The sequence below is a fragment of the Orycteropus afer genome, unplaced genomic scaffold (genome assembly GCF_000298275.1).
Source record: "Orycteropus afer afer isolate SDZICR_OR568_19922 unplaced genomic scaffold, OryAfe1.0 scaffold00054, whole genome shotgun sequence".
NCBI lineage: Eukaryota > Metazoa > Chordata > Mammalia > Tubulidentata > Orycteropodidae > Orycteropus > Orycteropus afer.
Genome location: NW_006921641.1, coordinates 5979211 through 6006986, shown reverse-complemented (window position 1 = coordinate 6006986; position 27776 = coordinate 5979211). Strand labels below are relative to the sequence as shown.

The window sequence follows — 27776 nt, the reverse complement described above, 5'->3', positions numbered from 1 at the left end:
TAAATGTAAGGTTTATCTCCATTTTAAGTCCAGCTATAAACATTCAGAGTCTTCTATACTATTACAAACCTAGGCTTTCCTCCACCCCAATGAATCATGGACTCACTTTTGCCTGTTACCCAGGGGCTGGGAACAGATACATATGCTTAAAAAGAATGTGAGAGAGGGAATACTTACGGTCATTGCTGAAGTCATCCACTAATATGATTTCCTGGATCAGATGCATAGGAGTGCGGTTTAATACACTGTGAAAGAGGAAAACTCATCATGATTTCTAGTGGCAAAATACTGAGTTGTAAATAGCACCACTGCCTTTGAGGAATCAAATGGGTAGTGTAGTCACATTGCTCATCTGTGAGGCACCAAAGATGTATCTCTGGGTCCTCTACTGCCCAAGTGCCTCCCATGATCAACATGGAATCCCTTGGACATCAGCTTCTCTCCTTCTGTCACCTGACTTCAGCTTTGATTCTCAGATTTTTGCCCAGAACTGATTAGTCCCTTCTTAGCTGTGGCTTGAACTGACATTATCTATCCACACTATGGCTAGGCAGGTAAGGAATGAGGTCTGGGGGTATGCTAGGTCTTTGGCAATAGGACATGGATGTAAAGATGCCCCATGGACATCAGGAGGCACAGGGCTGCACAGAATGGGACAGATGGCATAGACTGTAAAGACTCATTTGAAGACAGTCTGATTCAGGTTGTACTGAAACTACTTGGATTTAAGCTTCTTTTACAAACCAGTTGGAGTCCCTGGGTGGTGAATACCATTTATGTGCTTAGCTAATAACAGAAAGGGTATGAGTTCAAGACCACCCAGAAACATCTCAGAAGAAAAGCCTGGTGATCTACTTCCGGAAAATCAGCCTTTGAAAACTCTGTGGAGTTCTACCCTGACACACATGGGGCCGCTATGAGTCAGAGTCAACTCAATTTACAACCCAGTATCAGTACGACGATGTCACTCTCTGAAGGTGCCCTGCCCTTCATAACAGATCCCCTTTTCTTCCACTGTTGCCACTGCTTGTCATGCCGCTACTCTACCAGCAAGGCCCAGCTCAAAAGTCCTCCTCTCTGAAAGCTTCCCAAACTACTTGTTGTTAGGTGCCGTCGAGTCGGCTCCAACTCATACTGACCCTATATACAACAGAACGAAACACTGCCTCGTCCAGTCTACTTAGTGAAAATGAATTGCTTCCTCCTCAGTATTTTGTATCCAATGCCTCCTGCTGCATTTATCACTGCCCCTGACTCTGAGGCTTGGCTTTGTACCTCACCCACCATCTACTGCCTCAGTAGATGGTACTATCCCAGGGACAGGGTCCTTGTCAAGTCAGTGGTCAACAGAGGCCAGCACTGCACCTCAGTCCATAACCACTCACTTGAGGGATACTTAGTTCACACCTACTATGTGCTCAAAAAAAAAAAAAAACAAAAAAAACACCAAAACTCACTGCCATCGAATAGATTCACTCTGTGCCAGGCACTGGTATACAATGATGAACAAAGGAGATGTGATCTCTACCCTCCAGAAGTCTGTGGTCTACAAGCGTGTAATTGTAGGCAAGTTACTTTATTGCCCTGTTCAGTGAAATATCCCTAGCTATAAAATGGAATAATAATAGTAGTGTCTTCTTCACAGGACTGTTGAGAGAATTAAAGAAGAAAATGCATATAAAGCATTTAGCACAACATTTGGCATTTAAAAAATAATGCCATCAAGTCAACCCCAACTCATGGCAACCCCAACTCATGGCAACCCCATGTGTCTCCATGTATGCCCCACAGAGTTTTCAGTGGCTGACTTTTTCTAAGTAGGTTGCCAGGCCTTTCTTCTGAGGTACCTCTGGGTAGATTTGAACTGCTAACTTTTCAGTTAGTAGCTGAGCTCTTAACTGTTCAGTGATGATAAATGGTAGTGATTACTACCATTCTGTGCATCATTAATGATTTTCAAATTGAGCTGGATGTGGATCTAAGAAGGTGCAAGGCCTTGGTTTCAGTGTTAACTTTGGGCCTCAGACATGATTGAGATGGCTGGTCCCGCCTCTCCTGAATGCTCAAACTGCATGGTTCCTCAGGCTAGACCACACCAATGACCACAGGACACACAGAGCCCTGTGTATATGGGGAGGGGACTTAAATTAGGTGCTGTGTGGGCCCCACCTCTCAGGATTATCATTCTGAGCCCAGCTCTCAGTGGACTGCCTCTTCCATGTAGGATACAGAGACCCTACAGGAGAAAAACTTTGCCTGGAGCTGCCTTTATTTATGAAGGCTTACTTCTTACCATGGCAACTAGTGTAAGGTGGAGAATGAAACTTCATCACAAAGATCTGAGCCTGCTGCCAGGAGCACAGGGGCAGGGAGGGCCAGGAGGCTGAGGAGGGTGAAGGAAGGAGGGGATCGCTCACCAGGATACAATCTGTCCCAAAGAAAACACAAGCAAAACCAACAACCAGCCCTCTAATCATGGAGGGAGGGGGAGAGGGTGACAGAAAGAGAGGGAAAAACCTGCTTGAAGAATAACCTCTAATGAGGTTTGATTAGGCTCTAAAGTGTCTGCATTGGATTTCTCCTAACTCCCTGCCAGCTCTTTGAAATTCAAGGGTTCTCTTATGTGAACATCAAAAGGTAAACTGCATGGAGGCTCTGTGCTGGCTGAACTGAGAGATGATTAGCGAATAAAAAATGTCCAGGGTTTAAAAAAAAAAAAAGAAGAAGAAGAAGAAGAAATCGTCAGCAGTAAGTGCTAATTATACCATTTCCTGGTAACACCTGGCTTGTTTTTACTTCTCTAATCAGAGCAATTGGAGTGATGGCAGGGCCTCCATAAAGTGGCTTGGGCTGGGAGACCTCATACGGGGCTTGTGCTCTGGGGCCCCGGGGACTCCGGAGAAAAAGATCAAATCCTGTTCACAGGACCTGGCCTGGCCGAGACAGTTCTGCAGGGGCTGCCTTCCACAAGCCTGCTCTCACTCCCACTTCCCATACCCTCTTTGCTCCCATCTCTTCCTTTGCTCTCATGGGTTCCTCTGCTAGGACATCTCACCACCCCCTCAACCAAAGAGCAAGTCTCTCCATTTTTACAGGAACTTGGAAGAAAGGTTGGGCAATCTACTTCCATAGTAATACTGCCTCAGAAGCCCAAGGAGGGGTCACTATGAGTTGGGTTTGACTCCACGCAGTTAGTTTGGGTTTCAGTTTTGTCTTTCTTTTCTTCTAATTGTCATGGAGTCAGTTCTGACTCATGGTGACCCCACATGTGTCAGTATAGAATTGTACGCCACAGGGTTTTCAATAGCCGATTTTTTGGAAGTAGATCACCAGGTCTTTCTTCTGAGGTGTCTCTGGGTGGACTTGAACCCCCAACTTTTCAGTTAGCAGCCCAGTGCATTAATCATTTGCACTACCCAGGGACTCTTCCGACTTGGCTTAGGAAAAGGATAGGCTTTTTCTTTGCTTTCCCCCCATGCTCCTTCTTTACCCAGCCTTACCATGGGCGTGTGTGCTCATATTTGCTGGTATATGTGGGTCACATTGCCTGGAAATTATTCTAGAAGCAAGTCTCCTGTATGTGGCTTGCCTCTCTGCCAGAGAGCGGCTGCATAGGCAGTGTCGACTCTCTCTGCTTCCTGCCTGCTGTCCCCCAACCATGATGCACAGAGAGAAGCACCCAGAGAGGCGGAACCCAGTGTGAAGAGCATGGGTGTGGAGGCCAGGCGGGCTCCACCACCCACTAGCTCTGCCGTGGTGAATAAGATGCCAGTCTTCTCCGAGTCTTACTTTTCTGCTGTAATTACATTTTCCTTGTAAAAGCAGGTGATATTAATACTTGACCTACTTCACAGGCTTTTGTGAGTATGAAATGAGGAAATGCATTTGAAATTGCTTTGTGAACTCCAGAGTGCTGTACGCAGGCAGGTTTTTATCAAACTCTATAAATACCAGTTGAATAAAGGGCTGAGGCTGGTTGGCAGTAGACTTGAGTCCTTCTAGAGTGAGACTGACTCAGATTCAAGTACTGTATCTATATCCACCATTCACTTGCTAGAAGAGCTTCAGTAAGATTTAACCTTCAGAACTACAATTTTCTTGACTACACAATGGAGATATTACTACCTACCTCACAGGGATGCTGCTATGTGCTTGAAAGAAGCTTAGTACCATGCCTGGCACACAGTGGTTGCTCTATAAATGTGGGTGTTGGTAATAACAGTGATATTATAGCTAAGCATAGCAATACCCACTGCCTTTGGGCTGATTCTGACTCACAGTGACCCCCACTGGGTTTCTGAGGAGGTAAATCTTTATGGAAGTAGACTGCCCAGTCTTCCTTCCACAGAGTGGCTAGTGGGTTTGAACTGCTGACCTTCTGGTTAGTGGTCAAATGCCTCAGGCATTGTACCACCAGAGCTCCTTTAGAACAGCAATAGTCCTGACTTAATAGCAGTGGTTCTCAAAGTGTGGTCCTTAAACCAGTAGCATCAGTATCACCTAGGGACTTGTAGGTGGTATATGTGGGTCACATTGCCTGCAAATTCCCCCCTGGACCTTCTGAGTTAGAATCTTTGGGGATGGGGCCCAGGAAACTATGGTGTAATAAGCCCTCCATAGCACTGCTCAGGTTCAAGGACCAATGAGTTAGAATATTGCTGTCAACCCAGGTTGAGAACGATCATTCTATCACCTATTTTCACCTGCACCAGTTCACTATATGCCAGGTACTGTTCTAAGTCCTTTACCTGCCTGAACTCATCCATTATTTACAATAATGACTGTGCTAGTTATTATTAGTAGTCCCTATTTTGAAGGCAGCTGAAAACTGCATACCTGGACAGGTCCCTCCCTGTGTCAATAAGGTCACAGTGAACATTCTTATCATAGTGAAGACTTCAGCCTTCCCTCAGGACAAACCTAATGCTGAATTTATCTTCCCTCATAGGCCTTTTGGCAATTGTACACTCTCTTTTACACTTCCATGTCAGGTGTGCGAAGGGGAGAGGACTTGTTTGACTACTCTGATGAAAATGAGAAAAGAGTTTGCTGCACTAGGTGCACTCTCTTTGGCCCCAATATAGTCTGATCTCCTTCTCTGGGACAGAGAATAATCTGAGGTGCTGGCCAGCAGATCTGGGAATGGCTGTAGCAGGCTGTGTATCTGAGGGGCATTTTACTGCAAGGTCCATCCATTCCTGGGCTGAGAAGGTGGCTGTGTGTACCCTTGGCCCTAACATCTCCCCCAGGATGCTAAAATGCCACCACTGGGACTGTTGTTGTTGTTATGTGCCATTGAGTCTAGCTTTGTCCTATTCAAGCTGCTAGAAGAAGAGCTCTGAAGTCAGAACACAAAGCCTAGACTCCTGCTTCATCATTCTTAGCTGAGCGACATTAGGCCTTGATGTACTATCTCTAAGGCTCAGTTTCCTCAGTTGCAAAGTGGGTACAGCAATGATATCCTGTCTCACCCAGCACAGAGGATGAGACAAGACATCCCTGCAGAAAATTGGACCTTCATGGTAGGTGGCTGCTGTTCCTATCATCTAAGATGCAAATGCTGTCAGAGATTAAGGTAGGGTGAAGTGGAGACGTTTAGGGGTGGGTGTGGGGAAAGGGCCCTGGAAGAGGGGAATGAGCACATCATTAAGAAGGGGAGCAGAAACAGCCAGGGTCTGCCAAGAACCAATGAGAAATTGATTCCTGGGCAAGTCTTCTGGGTTTTGGGTCTGGGTTCTGAGGGGAGTTCTGTCAGGAGCTGGGATGGGGACATCTGTATATCAAAAATCCATGCAGGCCACAGGCCATACATGATAAAGATCTACCTATTAGAGTCAGGGCAAGGCCAGGTGAGGATCTGAGGGCAGATGGTAAAGCCTGAGGTGAACTGAGACTGGAACTGAGGGAAGACTGCACAGAGAGCTCACATTAATGATTATCCTTGGGCTGTTCTGATTTGCACCAATCATTGTCCCTCGTGGGCTGTGGAGAGGCACAGTGCTGTGATGGGAAGAGATGGAGTTCTAATGCCAGCCTGATGTTGTTGTTATACGATCTGGGGCATACGGTGTGTCACTTACCCTTTCTGGGCCTCAGTTTCCTCACCAGTCATGAAGAACTAAAGTTTTAGAAGCAGTCTAGCCTAGTGGTGAAGGGTAAGGGTTCTGGGTTCCACTCCTTACTGCCTTTGACCTTGGGCAAATTACCTAACAGCTAGGGCCCTTATTTTTCCCCCTATAAAATAGGATAACAGCCTCCTTCTTTGGATAAGGGGTGACTGAGTTCATGCATATGAAGGTTTAGAACAGTGCCTGGCATGTAGCCAGAAATGCCTGATCATTACAGGGCTGGGGACACAGAGAGCCAACACACTCTTGCCAAGCACTGGGGCCAGCAGTGCTGGATGGTGGATAGACAAGAAAGGCTGCCTTACCTGCGAATGGTTCTGAGCAGAGTGGAGCGGGCTTCATTATGGAAAGTGATGATGATGCTGGTGGGTGGAAGGTCTGTACAATATACCAGCAGATTGCATCTGGAGAAGGAAAGAGGAGCAGGACATATAAGACATATAAGCAGTACAAACCAGATCTAAAGGTCTGGAACCAAGGCACTGTGGTGGCCACCAGTATCACAGATGCCTGGCGTCTGGTGGGGCCTCCCCACTGTACAGCAATAGGCAAGACCCCTGGGCCTTGGCTCAGCCCTGAGATGGGTGAGGGAGCTCTGAGAATGATGGAAGCCAAATTTCCTTCCTCTGGGAATCATTTGGGCTTGGAGTCAAATTGAGTTGATATACAGAAAATAAAGGAATTCCCAGATGTTGCAAATGGTTAACAGCTGCTAGCCGAAAGGCTGGCAGTTCAAATCTAAAAGCCTAAAACACAGGCCTGGAGATCTGTTCTGAAAGGTCACAGCCTTGAAAACCTTATGGAACAGTTCTATTCTGCGTACATGGGGTCACGGGGAGTCAGAAAACTTGATGACAACTGACTAAATAAAGGCAGTATTTCTTGCATGCCTGGGTTTATGCACAGTGATTGCTATTGCTGTGTGTGCCATTGAGTTGCTTCTGACTCATAGTGGCCCTGTAGGACAGAGCTGAACTGCCCCATAGGGTTTCCAAGGCTGTAATCTTAATGGATGGCAGACTGTCTCATCTTTCTCCTGTGGAGTGGCTGGTGGGTGTGAACCACTAATTTTTTGAATAGCAGCCAAGTACTTAACCACTGAACCACCACGGTTCCTTCAGTGGCCCCTAGTAACCACGTAAACCCAGTCTCAAGTATTGGGCTCTTTCCCAGTCTGTGTCCTTCCAGCCCCTCCATCTGTGCTGCTGTGCAAAGGGCAGATGCCAGCTATCATGTGCTGGGCCAACAGTTCCAGCCCATAACACCACGTTGACCCCTGCACCCTCCCACACACATCTAAATCTGGCTTTTTAAAGAGACAGAGCCCCCAAACCCTGGCATAAGCAATAAAACCTCGTCTTGAAAAAGCATTTATTTCCATGTGTCTCAGATTATTTTGTATAACAATTACATCTGGGGTAATTTCAATTTAATACCTCACTGCAAGTGAAAATTGTAGCCTGCAGCCCGAAAATTACTATAATAAAGAAAATAAACCCGCTAAGTGAGGCTAGTACCACCAGGGGCTATCACTGGGTAAATGTTTCCTCTTGTTTCTCGCTATTTGGGGGGGTTGTCCAATTATGAGGAGGGAGTATTAAAAGAGAAAATAAAAGACGTTTGAGGAGTCAAACATTTGCTGTCTTCATTTTCCAGTTTCTTCCTAGGCTTTTAATTTGGGGTCCAGACACTCAAAGATGGGCTTCAAGGGGGCCAGCAGTCCTCTAAGTTGTTTGCAAAATTGTGTGGGCAAATGGGCATTTTCTATGAACTAAGATGGTGCATAGTTTTCAATAGATTCTCAAGGAAGTCTGTGGTCTACAACCCTTAGGAACCTCAGTTCTAGGACAATGGGTCTGATGCCTCTTTGGCCTCCCTGATAATTCTAAACATTTATTTTCTGCAAGAATAAACATAGAAGGGGCAAAGATGAATGAAGAAAACCAAAGATGCATAGAAACAATTAGTGCAAGGGACTAATAGACCATGCAATCCTCAACCTATACGATCATGAGACTAAAAGGACTAGATGGTGCCTGGCTATCACTGTCAACCACTTGGAAAGGGATCCATGCAGAAGATTCTGGACAAAGTGGGAGAATAATGTGGAACAAAACTCAAAATCATTAAAAAAAAAAAAAGACCAGGGTTACTGGTCTGATAGAGTCTAGTGAGGCCCCCAAGACTATGGCTCCTAGTTACCCTTCAGGTCTGGAACTGAACTCACTCTTGGGACTTCCAGCCAAACAACAGATAGGCATATCGAGTGAACATTTATACCAGGTAGATATACTCCTTAGAGGGATCACTAGTGGGAGAAAAGAAGGTCAGTGTTTGCACAGGGACATAGTTCAGGGGGCAGGAATGCATAGGAAGGAAGGACACAGGGAAGAGGTAACTACAGGGAGGAAATAGGAAGAAAGCTGTTACTCTAGAGAATTGCAGTCAATGTCATGAAACAAAATGTGTGTGAAATGCTGTATGAAAAATGAATTTGCTCGGTAAACTTTCACTCAAATTAAAAAAAAAAAAAAAAAAAGAATAAACATGGAAGGCTTATGGTTTTGGCCCAGGTAACTTAAAGCCTTTGGAACTGAAACTGTTTTCTGGGCTTCTCTGCTCGCACCTAAACAGTCTGAGCTTGAGTGGTCCACAGGAAGCTAAGAGCTGGAGAAGGAAGACTTCAAGGGGAAAGGAAATGGAAAAGGTAGTCATATCCTTTAAGAACTTCCTGCCTTCCTATTCTATCCCGGTAGAGGTAACTCAGCAGATCTTGTCAGATCCACTTCTAGAATCCAACCCTCTTCTCCCATCCCAATGACCCCACATCAGATAGTCATCACTCCTCATAGGATCACTGCAGTAGCTTTTTGACTACTGAGTCTAACCTCTGACTCTGCCAGTCATGTCCTGCCCTTCATGTAGCTCTCCCCAGGCTGTCCTCTGGCTTGACTTCTTGCAGTGGCTTCTGATACATTGAGTCCAAAATCTCTAGCATTGCCTTCAAGATCTTTCACAACTGCAGCCTCACCTGCTGCATTGACTCTCTGCCCCTGCTCATGCTACTACTTCTGAATGGTGCATGAAGCAATGTCCTTCCTCTTTTCTTCATCTGAGGAGCACTTATCCTTTAAGACCCAAAGCAAATCTCTCCCCTTTTCTGAGGGTATTCTCCACATATGTAATTCCCTGTCCTTTATGTGCCCATAATTCTGTACATATCTCTCTTCCAGCACATCTAATGATGAAAACTTCCACCCTAACTGACTATGAATCCTTTTAGAGAAGGGACTCATGTCCACCTCCATGTCCCTAGAATGAAATTTAGGTATACCAGATGTCCAGATAGAGAAGGATGAAAGGATATCAGAAAATATACTCTCAAGCCAGGTGAAGATGTGGCATTCTATGGTATTAAAAATGTTTTAAAAGCCTTTGAGATGGCTTCCAGTGGTTCTCATATACAAGTCTTCACACCTTTGTGTACTCCCCTTCCACAATGAATCAGAACTAACTTGCAAGATGAATAGAGTATGGTGGAAGTGACAGTATATAACTTCCAAAGCTAAATCATAAAAGCCCTGCAGTCTCTGCTTTGGGAACTTGGAGAAAAGCCAGATGCCATGATGTGAGGACACTCAGGCAGCCCTGTGGAGAGATGCCAATGTGGAGAGGCACTGAGGCCTCTTGCCCACAGCCAGCACCAACTTGTAGCCCTCTGAATGAGTCACCTCAGAAGTGGGTTCTCCAGCTCCATCAAGCCTTAAGATGACTGCAGCTCCAGGAGGCTTCTGACTGGTACTTTATAGGAAACTCCAAGCCAGACCTTCCCAGCCAAGATTCTCCAAGTTCTTGACCCACAAAGATAATGAGAGATAATCAGTGATTATTATCGTTTTAAGCCACTAAATTTTGGGTTGATTTGGTAGCATTGTTGTTGTTGTTAGTTACCCCTGAGTTGGTTCCGACTCAGGGCAACCCATGTGTGCAGAGTAGAACTGTGCTCCACAGGATTTTCAAGGCTGACCTTTCAGAAGCAGATCACCAAGCCTGTCTTCCAAGGTGTCTCTGGATGGGCTAAAATGCCCAACCTTTTACCTAGTAGTTGAGATCTTAATCATTTCACCACCCAGGAACTCCTTTGTTAGCATTAAGGAGCTCTGGCGGTGCAGTGCCTAAGGCGTTTGACTGCTAAACAGAAGCTTGGCAGTGCAAACCCACCAGCCGCTCCATGGAAGGAAGATGGGGTGATCTACTTCCATATTAGATAAAAGAAAAGAAAAATGACTTCAGTGAGAAGAGGTGCTGGCATAGGAGCTTCCTAGGGGTGGTTTTCTGTCTCAGACTTACCTATCTTTGGACATAGGCCTGATTCTGAGTTGGGAAGCAGTGGAGAGGGAGGAGGATGGCTGGTCATGTGGGGCTTGAAAGGACCTTTGGTTAGTGTGAGGCCATGGAGGGGCAGGTGCAGTGAGCACCCAAAGGAATGGGGCAGAGTTCAGGGAAGAGGGAAGGATAACTATCTGTCTCTTTAAAGGAAGGGTCCTTGTCTCCATCCAATGTGGTTTGCAGAGACAGAGGAGAAGGAATGAGATACTGAGAAGAGTGACTTACAAGGCTGCTAGGGTAATGTGTGGCTGGATGCCAAGCCTCTCGGCTATGTGGCATCATCGTCCAATTCTCAGAAGCACGCATGCATATGGCGCTGGGAGAGAGGGAATCTGTAACTCCCCTTGGATACTGAAAAAAGTTTCATAGAAGAGGAAGTGTGAATCTGGATCTTACAGGGCATAGTGAGGAAAGACAGAGCATTCCAGTCACGGACACAGTTCTGGACCCAGAGGCCAAATGAGGCAGTTCACAGAACCAGCTGTGGGGCCTTGGGCAAATCACTCACTTCTCCAGGCCACTGTTTGCTCATTTGCAAAGCAGGGGGTTGAGACTAATGGTTCTCACAGCATCAGTAATCAGAAGTGATGGCTGTAGCAGGCCTTCAATAAAAAAGAAAACAAACAAACAAAAAGTTGCCATTGAGTCAATTTGGACTCATGGTGACCCCATAATATGCCAGAGTAGAACGGTTCTGTAGAGTTTTTCAATAGCTGTGATCTTTTGGAAATAGATCACCAGGCCTTTCTTCCTAGGTACTTCTGGGTGGATTTGAGCTGCCAACTTTCAGATGAGTTGCCAAGCACTTAATTGTCTCTGCCATTCAAGGGCTCTTAGCATTCAATAAGCAGGGTTAATTTGAATGGAATGTCATAAATATAATTTGCAGGTAAGGCTCAACTGTGTGACTGAGTTTTACTTTTCAAAACCTCAATTTCCTCACCTGTGAAATGGAGATAAAAATTTATAGTTTTTTTTTTTCCTAGATTATTACTATGTTAGGTGACAGTAAGTACTTGACAAATAGCAGCTATTACTATTTTTAGTATCAAGTCCAAATCTGCAAATGACTTCTTCATTTGGGAGGAGCCAGACCTTGGATAGACTGGAAAGGTGTTTTTGGCATGTGCTTCTACCTTGTCCAGAGTAGTGACGGGACAATGACAGAGAGTGAGGGGGCACTGAGAGAGAGAGATATAAGAGAATATATCATCCATGGCATAAATAGCTATCAAACATAACTAAAAACGGACAAATACCAAAAGACAAGAATGCTGACTGGGACCTCCTAAAAATTAGACACTTATGTGCATCAAAAGATTTCACCAAAGAGTAAAAAGAGAACAGAAAAACTCAGGGGGGAGGGGTGGTAATTGGCAACAACATATTGGACAAGTGGCTAATATCTAAAATTTATAGAAAACTTCAACACCTCAACAACAAAACGACAAATAATCCAATTAAAAATGAACAGAGAACAGGAAGAGACATTTCACCAAAGAAGACATTCAAACAGTCAACAAACACAAAAAGAAATGCTTGCTATCTATCATTAGCCATTAAAACCAGAACTAAACTCACTGCCATCGAGTAGATTCTGGCTCATAGCGACCCCCTTTGGGTTTCTGAGCCCAGTTTTCCTTCTGCAATTATTAGCCATTGTTGTTTTGATTTGCATCTCCCTAATCATTAGCCAGGAGCTCTGGTAGCATTTGACTGCTAACTAGAAGGCTGGTGGTTCAAACCCACCACCCACTCCTCAGAAGGAAGGCTGGGCAACCTACTTCCCCAGTGATACCACCTTGGAAACCCAAGGAGGGGACGCTATGAGTCAGGTCCGACTTGACAGCACGTAACAACAACAACAATCATTAGCCATTAACTCACTCACTGCCATCCAGTCATTTCAGACTCCTACTGACCCCCATTGGGTTTCTGAGGCTGTAAATCTTTATGGAAGTAGATCACCCAGTCTTCCTTCCACGAAGCAGCTGGTGGGTTTGAAGCACCAATCTTCCAGTTAGCAGTCAAGTCCCTTATCCACTACGCCACCAGAGCTCCTCATTAGCCATTAACCAACTAACCAACTCACTGCCTTAGAGTTGATTTTGACTCATTGCTACCACTCTGGGTTTCTGAGGCGGTATCACTAAGTAAGTAGATTGCCCAACCTTCCTTCCAAGGAGTGACTAGTGGGTTTGAACCACCAGCCTTCTGGTTAGCAGTCAAATGCCTTAGGCACTATGCCACCAGAGCCCAGCATTAATAACAAAATTAAAAAACAAACAAACAAAAAAAAAAAAACAAGAAGTGTTAACGAGGGTATGGAAAGACTAGAACCCTCATACACTGCTAGTGGGACTATAAAACCGTGCAACCACTGTGGAAAACAGTATGGCGCTTCCTTCTTGTTGTTGTTGTTGTTATGTGCCATCAAGTTAGACCCGACTCATAGTGACCCCTCCTTGAGTTTCCGAGGCAGTATCACTACAGAAGTAGATGGCCCAATCTTCCTTCCGAGGAGTGGCTAGGTGGGTTTGAACCGCCAGCCTTCTAATTAGCCATCAAGTGCCTTAGGCACTAGGCTACCAGAGCTCCGGCGCTTCCTTAAAAAACTGGAAATAAAACTACCATATGATCTAGCAATCCCATTACTAGGTATGTGTCCTAGAGAAATAAGAACTGTTACATAAGCAGATATATGCACACCCATATTCACTGCAGCACTGTTCAAAAGAGCAAAAAGATGGAAAGAACCTAAATGCCCATCAACAAATGAATGGATAAACAAACTATGACACATATATACAATGGACCATTATGCAACACGAAAGAACAATGATGAATCTGCAAAGCATCTCAGAACATGCATTTACCTAGAAGACATTATGCAGAGTGAAACTGTTGTTAGATGTCAACCCTATATGCAACACAACGAAACACTGGTCCTGTGCATCTTGGTTACCATGCTTGAACTCATAGTCACAGCCACTGTGCCAATCTATCTTGCTGAGGGTCTTTCCCTTTTTCGCTGACCTTCTACTTTACCCAGCATGATATCCTTCTCTAGAGAACGGTCCCTTCTGGTAACCAAAGTACAAGAGGTGAAATCTGCCCATTCTCACCACTAAGGAGGATTTTAACTATACTTCTTCAAGAAAGATTGGTTTGTTCTTCAAGCAGTGCATGGTACATTCAATATTCTTTGCTAACACCACAATTCAAATTCATAAATTCTTCTGTGGTCTTCCTTACTCACTGTCCAGTTCTCACATCAAATGAGGCTATGGAAAATACCATGGCTTGGGTCAGGCACACCCTAGTTTTCAAAGTGACATCTATTCTCTTTAACACTTTAAAGATATCTTTGAAGCAGATTTGCCCAATGCAATGTGTCATTGATTTCTTGATGCTGCTTCCATGGGCAATGATTGTGTAAAATGAAATCCTTGACAACTTCAATCTTTTCTCCATTTATCATGAGGTTGCTTATTGGTCCAGTTGTGAGGATTTTTGTTTTCTTTATGTTGAGGTGTAATCCCTACTGAAGGCTATAATCTTTGATATTCATTAATAAGTACTTGAAGTCATCTTCACTTTCAGCAAGCAAAGTTGTGTCACTTGCACACTGCAGGTTGTTAATGAGTCTTCCTTCAATCCTGATGCCATGTTCTTCTTCTTATAGTCCAGTTTCTCGATTATTTGCTCAGCATACAGACTGAACAAGTATGGGGAAAGGATAAAATGCAGTTGCACACCTTTCCTAATTTTAAATCATGCAGTAGTCCCTTATTCTGTCCGAATTACTATCTCTTGATCTATGTATAGATTCATCATGAGCACAATTAAGTGTTCTGGAATTCCCATTCTTCACAATGTTATCCATAATTTGTTATGATTCACACAGTTGAATGCCTTTGCATTGTCAATAAAACACTGGTAAACATCTTTCTGGTATTAACTGCTTTCAGCTAAGATCCATCTGACATCAGCAATGATATCCCTCCTTCCACTTCCTCTTCTGAATCCAGCTTGAATTTCTGTCAGTTCCTTGTTCATATACTGCTACAACTGTTTTTGAATTATCTTCAGCAAAATTTTACTTGCATATGATATTAATGATATTGTTCAATAATTTCTACATTATGTGGGATCACCTTTCTTTGGAATTGGTACAAACAAGGATCTCTTCCAGTCAGTAGGCCAGACGGCTGTCTTCCAAATTTCTTAGAATACATGAGTGAGCTCCTCCAGTGCTGCACCTGTTTGTTGAAACATTTAATGTGTATTCTGTTAGCTCCTGGAACCTTGCCTTTTTCTGGTTCCTTCAGTGCAGCTTGGACTTCTTCCTGCAATGCAATCAGTTCTCAATCATATGCTACCTTCTGAAATGGTTGAACACCAACCAGTTCTTTTTGGTACACTGATTATGTGTATTCCTTCCATCTTCTTTTGATTCTTCCTGCATCGTTCAATACTTTGCCCATAGAGTCCTTCAATATTGCAACTTGAGGCTTGAATTTTTTGTTCAGTTCTTTCAGCACGAGAAATGCTGACTGTATTCTTCCTTTTTGATTTTCTAACTCCAGGTCTTTGCATTTTGTCTTCTTGAGCTGCCCTTTGAAATCTTCTGTTTGGTTCTCTCAGTTCATCATTCTTCTACTCACTTTAGCTACTCTCTGTTCAAGAGCAAATTTTAGAGTCTCTTTTGACATCCACTTTGGTCTTTCTTCCCTTTTCTGTCTTTTTAACAACATTTTGCTTTCTTCATGTGTGGTGTCTTTGATGTCATCCCACAACTCGTCTGGTCTTCAGTCATTGTGCTCAATGTGTCAAATCTATTCTTCAGATGGTCTCTAAATTCAGGTGAGATGTACACAAGGTAGCATGAAAATCAGTCAATCACAAAAAGACAAATATTGTATGAGTCTACTATTTTAAAAAGTCAAGGAAAGGTTTTCACACAAAAGAAATATTCTGTTATGGTTACCAGAAATGGGAGGGGAAGAGAGTGTAAACCCTAACTGGAGGGTAGACATATATTACCTCGGGTGAAATGAAAGGCAATATACAATAAGATGATCACACAAAATGATCAAGGAAAGGAAGATGCTGGGAGGAGTACAAGCATTAAAGACAATAAAGGTAAATAATAATTCATACACAATCCTATAATACAAGAATAAAAATAACCAATAATCTAAGAGTGGATACATAGATAGACAGGTAAGCTGAACAGCGCTGGGAAGGAGAATGGATCTATATCCACAATTATGTATAGGTGTGTCAAAGGATATTTCTACATGTGTGTTTACATTTGCTGCAAATAAATCCATGAATATACTAGCGCATACAGGGTTGAAAGTGAAGATGACTTGAAGCACTATTGAGGAAGATCAAAGATTACAGCCTTCAGTATGGATTACACCTCAACATAAAGAAAACACAGATCCTCACAGCTGAATAATAAGCCATATTATGATAAATGGAGAAAAGATTGAAATCATCAAAGATTTAATTTTACTTGGAACCACAATCAACACCCATGAAAGCAGCAGTCAAGAAATTAGATGACATTATTGTACTGGAGAAATCTGCTGCAGACCTCTTTAAAGTGTTAAAGGCACAAGATGTCACTTTGAAGACTAAGGTGCCCCTAACCCAAGCCATGGTATTTTCAATCACCTCAATGGGCGATCTACTCCCATAGTGATACCACCTCGGAAACCCAAGGAGGCGTTGCTGTAAGTCGGATCCAATTCCACGGTAGTGAATTTGGTTTGGTTTTGGTTCATATGGATGTGAAAGCTGGACAATGGATAAAAAAGACCAAAAGAGAGTTGATCTCTATAAACGGTGGTGTTGGTGAAGAATACTGAAAATACCATGGACTGCCAGAAGAAGGAACAAATCTGCCCTGGAAGAAGTGCAGCTGGAATGCTCCTTAGAAGCAAGAATGGACAGACTTCGTCTCACCTACTTTGGTCATGTTGTCAGAGGGGACCAGTCCCTGGAGGAGGATTTCATGCTTGGTAAAGTAGAGGGTCAGCACAAAAGGGGAAGGCCTTCCACAAGATGGATTAACACAGTGTAGTGAATTGCTTGATGTGGCCCTTCTAGCCACTGTCCTCTGTTCTGTGATGTTTTGTAAATCTCATTATCCATGCCTATTTGGGGTGGTGTGGTAGTTAAGGTCAGGAATCAACTTGGCTGGGCAGCTGGTAGTAGTCATTCCCTATAATGACTGGCAATCGACTCTGTGATGGGATTTAGGTTATTTCTGTTGGGGCAACACAGGTGGAATGTATCTTGAGTCCTGCCTTGCTGGAGGGTATAATTCAAATCACCACCCTTAGCTTCCTTGAGGGTACTCCTACGAATCTCCTAGGAATATTCACCCTCCTCTTGCTCCGGTTTTGTGTCTTGGATCATCCTCATCTCACCCCTGGATTTGGGACAGCAGCCGTCATCTGATCTGCTGATTGAGGTTCATCAAACCCCGAGATTTGGGAGCTCCTCCAGACCTACTCACGGACCTGGGACTCACCAGCCTGCCAGCCTCCACCACTACTACATGAGATAAACCCTTGGGGGTCTGTGAGTTCTGTGAGTTGTTACAACAACAGGGGGCAACATAATGAAAACTTCTTATGCATAACCCAAAACCCTAAGGGAATGAGTTGCTGGCCCAAGGGACTCAGGACCCTAGTCTCAGGGGACATTAAAAAAATAAATAAAAAGAACGTACCATCAATGTTAGTGAAAAAACTCAAGCTTTGATGACAGACAGATCGGGATTTGAATCCTAGATCTGACAAGAACTGGCTGTATGCCCTGGGTCACTTTATTTACCTCTTCTCTGGTAGCATAGTGGCTAAGACACTTGCCTGCTAACCAGACGGCTGGCGGTTCAAACCCACCAGCCACTCCTCGGAAGGAAGGTTGGGCAATCCTACTTCCGTAGTGATACTGCCTCAGAAACCCAAGGAGGGGTCACTATGAGTCGGGGCTGACTCAATGGCACATAACAACAACAGGTCTCAATGTTGTCACCTGTAGAATGTGGGCAAAGACTTCCCTTTCAGTGAAGACTGAAGATAATAGATACAATAGTGTTTAATAGATACTGAGTAAATGAAAGCTAAAAAGCAGTCATTGGGTGGTGCAAGTGGCTTGTGATTGGCTGCTAACCTAAAGGTTGGAGGTTCAAATCCATCCACCATTGCCGTGAAAGAAAGGCCAGGTGATCTGGTTCTGTTAAGATCACAGCCGAGAAAACCCTATGGAGCAGATCTACTCTGTAACACATGGGGTCACCATGAGTCAGAATCAACTGGATGGCAATGGGTGTGGTTTGGTTTGGTACAGAGGAGGTAACCCAGACTCCATGTTCCATTCCGTGCTTACAGTCTAGAACCACAAACTCATAGCTGAGAAAAGGAAGGAACTTGGAGATGATCCAGTTCACCCTCCTGAATTTGGCAGAGCTTGGCATCACAGAGGCATCAGCTGCAGTGAGGATGGCTGTGCTCCTGGCTTCTGAGACTCCTCAGCCTTCTGTGCCTGGGGCAGAAAGAAGAGTGGGGCTTCTCCATGAAGCAGGGCAGCAATCATATCAGGCACTCAAGTCCACAGACCCAAGGAGGGTGGGCAGGAGCGCAGTGCTTCATCTCTCCCTGGCACAGGCTTCTTGGCTCATAGGACTTCATGGTGCCTCTTCCGCTCCTCTTTATAGCTGACACTGCGCCACTCAGGAGGCTGGCAGTTCAAACCCACCAGCCACTCCTTGGAAGGAAGACTGGGCAATCTACTTCCGTAGAGATATTGCCTCAGAAACCCAAGGAGGGGTCGCTATGAGTTGGGACCGACTTGATAGCAGTGAGTTTGGTTTTTGGTTTTTGCAGTGAGTTTGGTTTTTGGTTTTTACAGTTCGCAGGGCTCTTACTCTTCCCTTGTCTCATCTGACCCTCAAAATAGCCTTGTGAGAATTCCCACTCTACCGAGGAGGAACATGTTCAAAATCTTGATCAAGGTCACACACATGGTGAGTGAATGAGATGAGTTGAACCCAGGTTCTGTGTCTCCTAACCTGGGTTTGTCCCCCTCACCCACATGGTCTTCTTCTCTGAGCTCACTGTAGCTCAAGACACAGGAGCCCAAGCCCTGGTACTGGCAAGGCCCACTGCCTCTGCCTCCTGTGCATAAACCACTTGCCATCTCAAGGCCAGGGGCTGCAGTCCCATTTACGGAGGAACGCTGGGGATCAGCAACAATAACCCTGAGAGAAATCTTTAAAGCTGGACTTCTTGAGGAGAGTCTGCTCAGACTGTGGGCTCTCTGTGAGACAGATCTAAAAGATTTATCAAACCAGATCTATTAAGGGCATGAGGGAAAAAGAAAAAGGCTGCCAATCCTGTGATCTGGCGCTGGCAGACAGAAGAGAAAGCATGTTTATAATTTATTAAAGATTCAGAGGGTTTACTGGAGAGAAACTGAGAGCGAGCAGGAGATGGCAGTGGAGGCGGGGCTACAGAACAACTCTCCTGGAACCCAAGGGAGGCAGAACGCTGCTGTGCCAGGAACTCAGGCACACGGGGCTCCCGCTCTGATTGCTGCAGCAGCTCATGAATAACACACGCTCCTCTGATAGGAGTTTTGACATGTTGCCTTTTTTTTTCTTTTGGAAAAAGAAAGACTCGAATAAGACTCTTGGCCCACTCCCCTAAATTGAAGTGGGGCTTAAAGAGCTTTCAGTCTCTCGAGCAGCGTTCAATGCCAATTATTGGTGCTTCTGGAGAAGTGCTCTGAGATGCTGTTCCAGACTGAACTGTGTCCCCCAAAATATGTGCTGCAATCCTAACCCACATATCCCAGGACATAATCCCATTTGGGAATAAGGTTTTCCTTGTTATGTTAATGAGGCCATCACAGTACAGGGTGTGTTTTAAACCTAACTTCATTAACGTATAAAAAGAGCAGATTACACTCAGAGGGAAGCAAGCACAAAAGGGGGAAGAGAGAAGCCACTTGAAGATCAGAAGGAACTGAAGAACACCAGGGCTTGAGAAGCTGAAACAAGGATTTCCCCCCAGATTGGACAGAGGGAGAGAGAGAGAGAGAGAGAGCGCGCAAGCGAGCGAGCTTTTCCCTACAGCTGATGCCCTGAATTCAAACTTGTTAAAAACAAACAAACAAACAAACAAACTCACTGCCCTGGAATCGATTCCTACTCATAGCGACCCCTCCTTGGGTTTCGGAGGCAATATCTCTATGGAAGTAGATTGCCCAGTCTTCCTCCCAGGGAGTGGCTGGTGGGTTTGAACTGCCAGCCTTCTGGTTAGCAGTCAAATGCCTTAGGCACTATGCTACCAGAGCTAGCCTCCTAAATTATAAGAAAATAAATTTCCACTCATTAAAGACACATGTTGTTGTTATGTGCCATCGAGTTGTTTCTGAGGCAGTATCACTACAGAAGTAGATTGCCCCATCTTTCTTCCAAGGAGTGGCTGGTGGGTTTGAACCGCCAGCCTTCTGATTAGCAGTCAAGTGTCTTTAGGCATTACACTACCAGAGCTCCTATTTCTGTTACAGCAGCACTAGCTAAGATGTTAACCCCAGGACGCTAGATACAAGCTTCTCCGCTTTCCCCTCTCTCCACCAGCCAATCACAATTTCCCTGTCCCACCCCTGCACCTGAACATGTGACAACTTGGGCATGTCAGAAACATAATGAATGAGAATTGCTGTCAGTTATCACAGGAATGTAATGATGTGCACAATGCCTTTTATTTTATTACAACCCATAAGGAAAGGATTTTTATTATCAGCAGCATCCTCGTTGTATCAATGAGCAATACCAGCTGCTGATGGCTCCTCAGCTTGCCTGCTGGGGCAAGGACCCTGGCTCTCTGACTCCCGGGCACGTGGGCATTATCTTACAGAAGGCTGCCCTTAAGAAAGAAAAGATGACGTGGTTACAAATTATAAATATTCAGGATTTTATTTTCATGCAGAAAAATAGGAGAGAGTGATGATGAGGCAGACCAAATAACTTTGAAGCAGAGGGGAGACCATAATTATTATTGCTAAAATGTCTGTGCTCTGGTCCTTCCAGAATTGACCAATGGCTCTGAGTCTGAGCAAACAAACTCTTGAAAGGAGGCTCTTGCATCTCAGAGGAGAGACTGAGTGGACAATTAGAGAAAGGTCACCAGAACACACAGCATGATGTGATGGAAATCAGCAGGTCTGGGGTGGACACACTTGGGCAACACTTAGTTACTTAGAAGTTTGGTGGTTACTTCATTTCCCTAAGACTTAGTTCCCCCATTTAAAACGATGACAATATCCACTCCATGGCATCTTTTGAAACTACTACTTTTTGTGCTGTTACTAGCAGGTGCTGAACTGAGCATCTTGCATACCAAGTACTCACAATAACCCAGTGAGGTGACTACTGTCTTATGAATTAACTAATGAGGAGACCCTTGCTCTCTTCACCACCCCATCTGTTGGATTGCTGTGCTGTAGTGGTCTGTATTTTGCTATGATGGTAGAAGCTATACTACTTTTATTTCAAATACCAGCAGTGTCACTTTGGTGGACACATTTCAGCAGAGCTTGCAGACTAAGATAGACTAGGAAGAAAGGCCTGGTGATGTACTTGTGAAAAAATAATGAATAAAAGTCTTATGGACCACAGAGCACTGTCCAAGACTTCGACTTGCTTACTTTGGATGCGTCAGCAGGAGGGACCCGATTGCTGGAGAAGAACATGTTCAGTAAAGCAGAGGTACGGTGGAGGTGAGGGAAACTTTCAATGAGTTGGATTGGCACAAACATATTAACAACCATGAAGTTGGCACAAGATTGGGCAATGCTTCACTCTGTTATACATGGGGCTGTCAACAGTTGGAGCTGGCTCGATGGCAACTAACAACAAAAACAACAACAAGACTCATAGTAACCCCTCCTTGGGTTTCTGAGGTGGTATCTCTATGGAAGTAGATTGCCCAATCTTCCTTCTGAGGAGTGACTGATGGCTTTGAACTGCCAGCCTTCTGGTTAGCAGTCAAATGCCTTAGGCACTACACCACCAGAGCTCCCACAGGGAGGTTAAGCATGTCATTTCAAGTTAGACAGCTAGTGTCAGTCTTCCAGGGTCTTTATCTTTAATACGATGTTATCATATCTCTACAATGGGACTGTTCGGAGGATTGAGGTATGCATAAGCTTCCAGATATTAGTATAAGGGTCCATTCTATGCCCTTGTACGTTGTGTATGCATGTGCCTACACTCAACCATCACCTGAAGAAGCAGTTTCTCCTGAACTCTAGAAACCAGCAGTTGCATTGACCTGCCTGGAAAGGAGAGGTAGGCTGCTGCTCTTGGGTAGTATCAGGAAGATGGCGAAAACACTGGCTGAGAGCCACCAAGGAACATCTTAACAGGGGCTCCCAAACCAAAGGGGATCTGAAAGGAAGACAGGACCTCAACTAGGCCCTGGGTGGGACTGCTACCGAAGATTTGTTCCTAAACAGAAAGCTATGGTTCTTCCTTTGTATTCCTGCAGTTTCAAAGCAAACTCTAGAGGTCAAACCCCTCAGAGAAAACTAATGGGTTATCTTCTTCCTATAGTCTATGTTCCTGAACACTACAGCCGCAAAGAGAAGAAATCTTAAGACACAAAAGTGGGAGTGGGACAAGTTTCCTGGGAAAGACCTCTCTGTCCCTGAGGGAGCCACAATCTGTGGGCCCCTGGAGGCAGGTGGGGTGGGGCATGTCCCCCTTTCTTTCCCTCCTTCCCCCCCTTACATCTTGGCCCTCACTTGGTCATCGATCAAACCACTTGCTATCAAGTTGGTTCTAACCCACAGAGATCCCATGAATCTCATAGTAGAACCATGGGGTTTTCACTTGCTGATTTTTGAGAAGTAGACAGCCAGGCCTTTCTTTCCAGGTGCCTCTGGGTGGACCTGAACCCACAACCTTTCAGCTAGCAGCTCAGTACATTAAGCGTTTGTATCACTCAGGGACTGTCATTGCTCTAGCCCTGATGGAGCCTTAAGGAGAACAGCATCTCCTCCTCTCCTTTCCCTGCCACCAGGACCCAACTCAAAGCTGAAGTGTATGAGGAAGAATTAGAGGTAAAAAGCTCTTGGCCCAGTAACCTTTCCAGAATGTCAATTCTCTCAGGACAGGGGACAATGTACTTGCTACAGGCTTTTAGAATAATATATTTGAGTTTAATATCATCTAATACATCCCCAGCTCAGTTCTACATAAGGAAGTCTGCTCTCAGCTATGAGAAAGAGCTGTTGTTGTTGTTGTATATGAGAAAAAACAACATGACCAAAAAACATAAAATGCCAAACTCACAACTGGTTCCCAAGTTCAAACTCAGCTCTTTAGAAGAGAAAAAATGCAAGCAGTCTAAAAAGTATGACAACTATAAAATCAGAAATTCCTTTTAATCTCATTTCATGGGCAACACTGATACACTATATGGCATGAAATTTTTATTTCATGTCAATTTCACATGCAGATTAAAGTGTTCATTCACATAAACATATATCGCTTCTACTTCCTGCCTCAACAGCCACCCTCATTTAGTATTACAGAAATTCTATGTCTCATAAAAGACACTTAAAATAATAGTGAGATTTGCTATTCCATGACACTGCCACATTTTGAATTGCTGAATATGTTACTAAATTCCAGTATACTAGGAAGGGGATAAGTAGGCAGGAGCAGGGAGTGAAATGCCTATGAACTCAGCTAGGCAATTTGGAAAGCAGATTTTAGATGGTTCCCCATCTCTGTCTCTTTCTGTTGTCCCCTTCTCTTGAGTGTGGGCTGAACCTAGGACAAATATACAGCAAATTGACTGGATATCAATTTATGATTTGGTTATAAAAGACCGTGACTCCTATCTTTTCAGCTTGCACGCTGCTTTGATGAAGCAAGCTGCCACGTTGGAGAGGCCACATGGCAAGGAACTGAAGTGGACTCTGGCCATCAACCACATCAGTGAGTTTGGAAGTGGGTCCTCCCCTTCTACCCTAGTCACACCCTGAGATGACTGTAGACCTGCCTAAGCCATGTCTGGATCCCTAACACATAGAAACTATGAGATGATAAACATAGTTATTTTAAGCCACTAAGTTTTGGGGTTATTTGTTGCACAGCAATAGATAATGAACACAAGTACCTTTGCTGTTGGCTGCTGTGGAGTCAGACCTTGACTCATGACAACACGTGCACAATAGAATGAAATTTGGTCCTGCACCCTCCCCATGACAGGTGGTGGATCAGACTGTTGTCATCCAAACGGTTTTCCCTGGCTAAATTTCAGACGTAGAACACCAGGGATTTCTTTCTAGTCCACCTTAGACTTGAAATTTCACTAAAACTTGGTCGGCATTGTAGCAACATGCCAGCCTCCATGGACAGGTAGTAACTACACTGGAGGTGCATTAGCTGGGAACTGAATTTGATCTCCTGCACAGAAGGTGAGAATTCTACCATTGAACCACTGTTGGCTACCTGAAAAAAAAAAAAAACCAAGTCCACCAGGTTTCCTCACTCCCTTGAGGAGAAAGGTAACTTCTCATGGGTACTTTGTGGAAGAGCTATGCAACAGCATCACAATATCAGAGTCCCCACCCCCCTCCCACCATGTTGTTGTTCTTGTTTTGTGCTGTCAACCCCTCCTTGGGTTTCCGAGGCAGTATCACTACGGAAGTAGATTGCCCAACCTTCCTTCCGAGGAGTGGCTGGTGGGTTTGAACCGTCAGCCTTCTGGTTAGCAGTCAAGTGCTTTAGGCACTACACTATCAGAGCTCCCCCCCACACCATAGAGCCCTTTATCCATGCTCTAGTGGCCCTCCATTCCATAAGATATTGCTAGGTATGGGATGCCTTGGGAACCTGCTTCCAGGAGAAGTTCTTCAGTAGCATTACTGGGGTTGTTCCAATCCTTACAGATCCAACTCTCTCAGGGGTTGCTCATTTGAACCACAGGACAGAAAATTATTGGAGTGACTATTTTCTCACTTCTCCTATGAATAGTGTATCACTCGTACCCTTCCACATGCATAGAAGAGAAGTTAATTCATTTCATAAAATAGATGCCCTAAGGCATTAGGGCTTAATTCTCTTGCAGAAGAATCCTGGTTAAGAAAGGCTGACCTAAACTTTATCACAGACATTTCTCCATTACATGAACATAAGGTCACTGGGCAGGAAACTTGGTCTCAGGGTGAAAGTACTCTGATATATGCAATACCAACCTATACCAACCCACCACCATATTCTTGTCTGGATCTATCTGTCACATGAGCTTAAGTTCTGTAGTTTACTTCCCGTTTCTTAGAGGACCCTCCTGGACTTAGTTGCCTACTTCCAGTAGCATCAGATTTCTAAGAAAGCTTGGACCTTCCCAATTTTAAACACTTCTATTATCAGTTTAAGTACAGGCTCTAGTGAGAAATCAGGATGGTGAAACTTCAACTTGCTTGCTTTGGACTTGTCATCAGGAAAGAACAATCACTAGAAAAAGACATCATCATGTTGCGTAAAATAGAGGGAGAGGGAAACCTTCAATGAGATAGATTGACACAATATCCACAATAGGCTCAAATATATCAAAGATCATGAAGATGGTACGGGACTGAGCAGCGATGTGTTCTGTTGTCCATAAGGTTGCTATGAATCTGAGCTAACTCCACGGCATCTAACAATAACAATTAGATTATAATAATGATCCCCAGACATCAGTTCTGCAATTCATTCTTTTGGCAAAGTGAAAATGCTCCATGGGAGTATTTCCTAACAAACTGAAAATCTACATGACTCACCTAAAGGCTCAGTCGCTGCCTCTATTTTGGAGCCATCAACAGCTGTAGGACCTTACTCTCTTCAGCTCCAGGTCAACTCCTGGGTTGCTGCAAAGCCACACTGAAAGGGACCTCAGAGATCATCTAGTTAAGGAATATTAACACTGTGTGCAGTGCCTAAGGCATTTGACTGCTAATCAGAAGGTCAGCAGTTCAAACCCACCAGTTGCTCCTCAGAAGGAAGACAGGGCAATCTACTTCTGTAAAGATTTAAGGGAAAAAAAAAAAAAAAAAACTCACTGCCATTGAGTGGGATCCGACTTACAGCAATTCCCCCTTGGGTTTCTGAGGCGGTATCACTACGGAAATAGATTGCCCAACCTTCCTTCCAAGGACTGGCTGATGAGTTTGAACCTCTGGCCCTCTGGTTAGCGGTCAAATGCCTTAGGCACTATGCCACCAGAGCTCCCTGTATAGATTTACCGCCTTGGAAACCGAATGGGGATTGCTATGAGTTGGAATTGACTTGATGGCAGTGCGTTTGGTTTGGTTTTCATGACACTGCTATAGGATAGCATTTCCAAGGAGATGGCTCTGCATGCTATGTGAATAAAGTGCACAAGGGCCAAACAAGCTGATCACATGCGAAATACTGGGTTACCTTTTTGGTGATTCACCTATGCACACCAACATGTAAAACGCTCTGAGACTTCTGTGATGTACTGTTTATTTCAAAAGTTGACCCCATCCCCACCCTTGCATTTCTTTCTACCAAACAGTTTTGTGTGATACCACTTTAGAAAACTTTGGCTCCAATTCCTTTCATTTTGACAGATGAGGGAACTGAGGCCCAGAAGAGTGAATTGGGCTGAAGTCACCCTGCTGTTGAGTGGGAAAGCTGAGATCTCCTGGTTCTGTTATTGAAACCCCTCAGTTTCTTAAAGGCACTCAGGCTTGGGGCCCTCAGTCAGATGGGTAGACAGCGCCCAGATTACCATCCAGGTTAAGGGTTATTAGTGAACCCTGCCTTCCAGTGTCCTTTTAACACCCTCTCCTCCTTTTCTATGTTACTAACTCTAATGGGAACTTTTCAGCCCTTATCTTGTCATCCCTGTAGCAGCTGACATTGAGAGTTGATTATTTTATTAAATGTTTAGTTCTCTTCTCTTGGCTTCACTAAATCATCCAGGCATGGCTGTCTTCTTACGCTGCTGCTTCTTGATTTTCCTCACAAGTTTCCCTTTTCCTTTCCTCACCTTAAATTCTGGTGTTCCCCCCAGCCATGTCTGCTGGTCCTTCCATGTTCCCCAGCTCACCATCAACCAAATAACAAGCCCAAGAAATATTCTCTAATCTCACCCTCCCTCCTCCAAACCCAATCTAATTAAACCTAGTCCAGTCGATTCTTCTTTATCTTTTTCTCTCTACATTCCCATTATGTCTTTTCTGGATTACTGCAGCAACTTCCTCACAGGCTTTATCCCCTTCCAATCTATCCTGCATTCTGCAGCTAGAACGATCTTCCAAGACTGCAAATATTTAACACCTTTTGCTGCTTCCCAACTGCTCACAAAATAAAGTTGTAACTCCTAATTATGGTTTAACATCCTTAGTGACCTGACACCACTTTGGCTTTATCTCTCACTCCTCTTTTCTTCATCTTCAAAGATCCAGCCACACTCTGCTCAACCCATTCTTTCACTCCTCTGAGTGTTTGCAGGCATTCTCTCTACCATATGCTTGAAATGCACTCTTCTTTCTTCCAAGACCTGGCTATCTTTTCCTCTTCTAATCTTTGCTTGGAAATTACTTCCCCTGGGAAGCTCTTCTTTATCCCCTAAATCTCCTCCAGTGTGCTCCCCTGGGACCCTGCATTCACATCGTCATTGCCTTTATCACTTTATCACGCAATACTGTGAAATGACTATTTTGTCTCCTCTACTGACTGTTAAGAAGCCCTGGCCATGCAGTGATTAAACATTCAGCTGCTAACCAGTCAGTGGTTCAAACTCATGAGCTGCTCCATGGAAGAAAGATGTGGCAGTTTGCTTCCCTAAACATTTACAGCCTTGGAAACTCTATGAGACAGTTCTACTTTGTCCTATAGGGTTGCTATGAGTTGGAACTGACTTAACAGGGACAGGTTTTTACTGACTGTTAGCTACAGTGAAGGCAGAGTTGTGCCTTATTTGTAATTATAACCTTAGTACCTAGCATGGTGACTACACATAAAACACATGTCTGAAGAATAGGTGGATGGATGAATGGCAGAGGAAGCCAGTGAAACTTCTATGGCATCAAAGGCAGAGGGAAAAATGTCCTTTACTAAGGAGCTCTGGTAGCATAGTGGCTAAGGCACTTGACTGCTAACCAGAAGGCTGGTGGTTCAAACCCACCAGCCACTCCTTGGAAGGAAGATGG

General features: G+C 44.4%; 1 protein-coding gene across 1 annotated transcript in view; it reads right to left on the bottom strand.

Annotated features, from left to right (window-relative positions):
• Positions 1–27776, bottom strand: part of GALNT14 (polypeptide N-acetylgalactosaminyltransferase 14) — a 378698-nt gene that overhangs the window by 83267 nt on the left and 267655 nt on the right. Inside the window, exons 3-4 of the mRNA XM_007938807.2 lie at positions 6434–6532; positions 178–245 (exon numbers count right to left, since the gene is read on the bottom strand). Of these exons, the coding sequence (XP_007936998.1) occupies positions 178–245; positions 6434–6532 (167 nt within the window). The remainder of the gene's footprint in view (positions 1–177; positions 246–6433; positions 6533–27776) is intronic.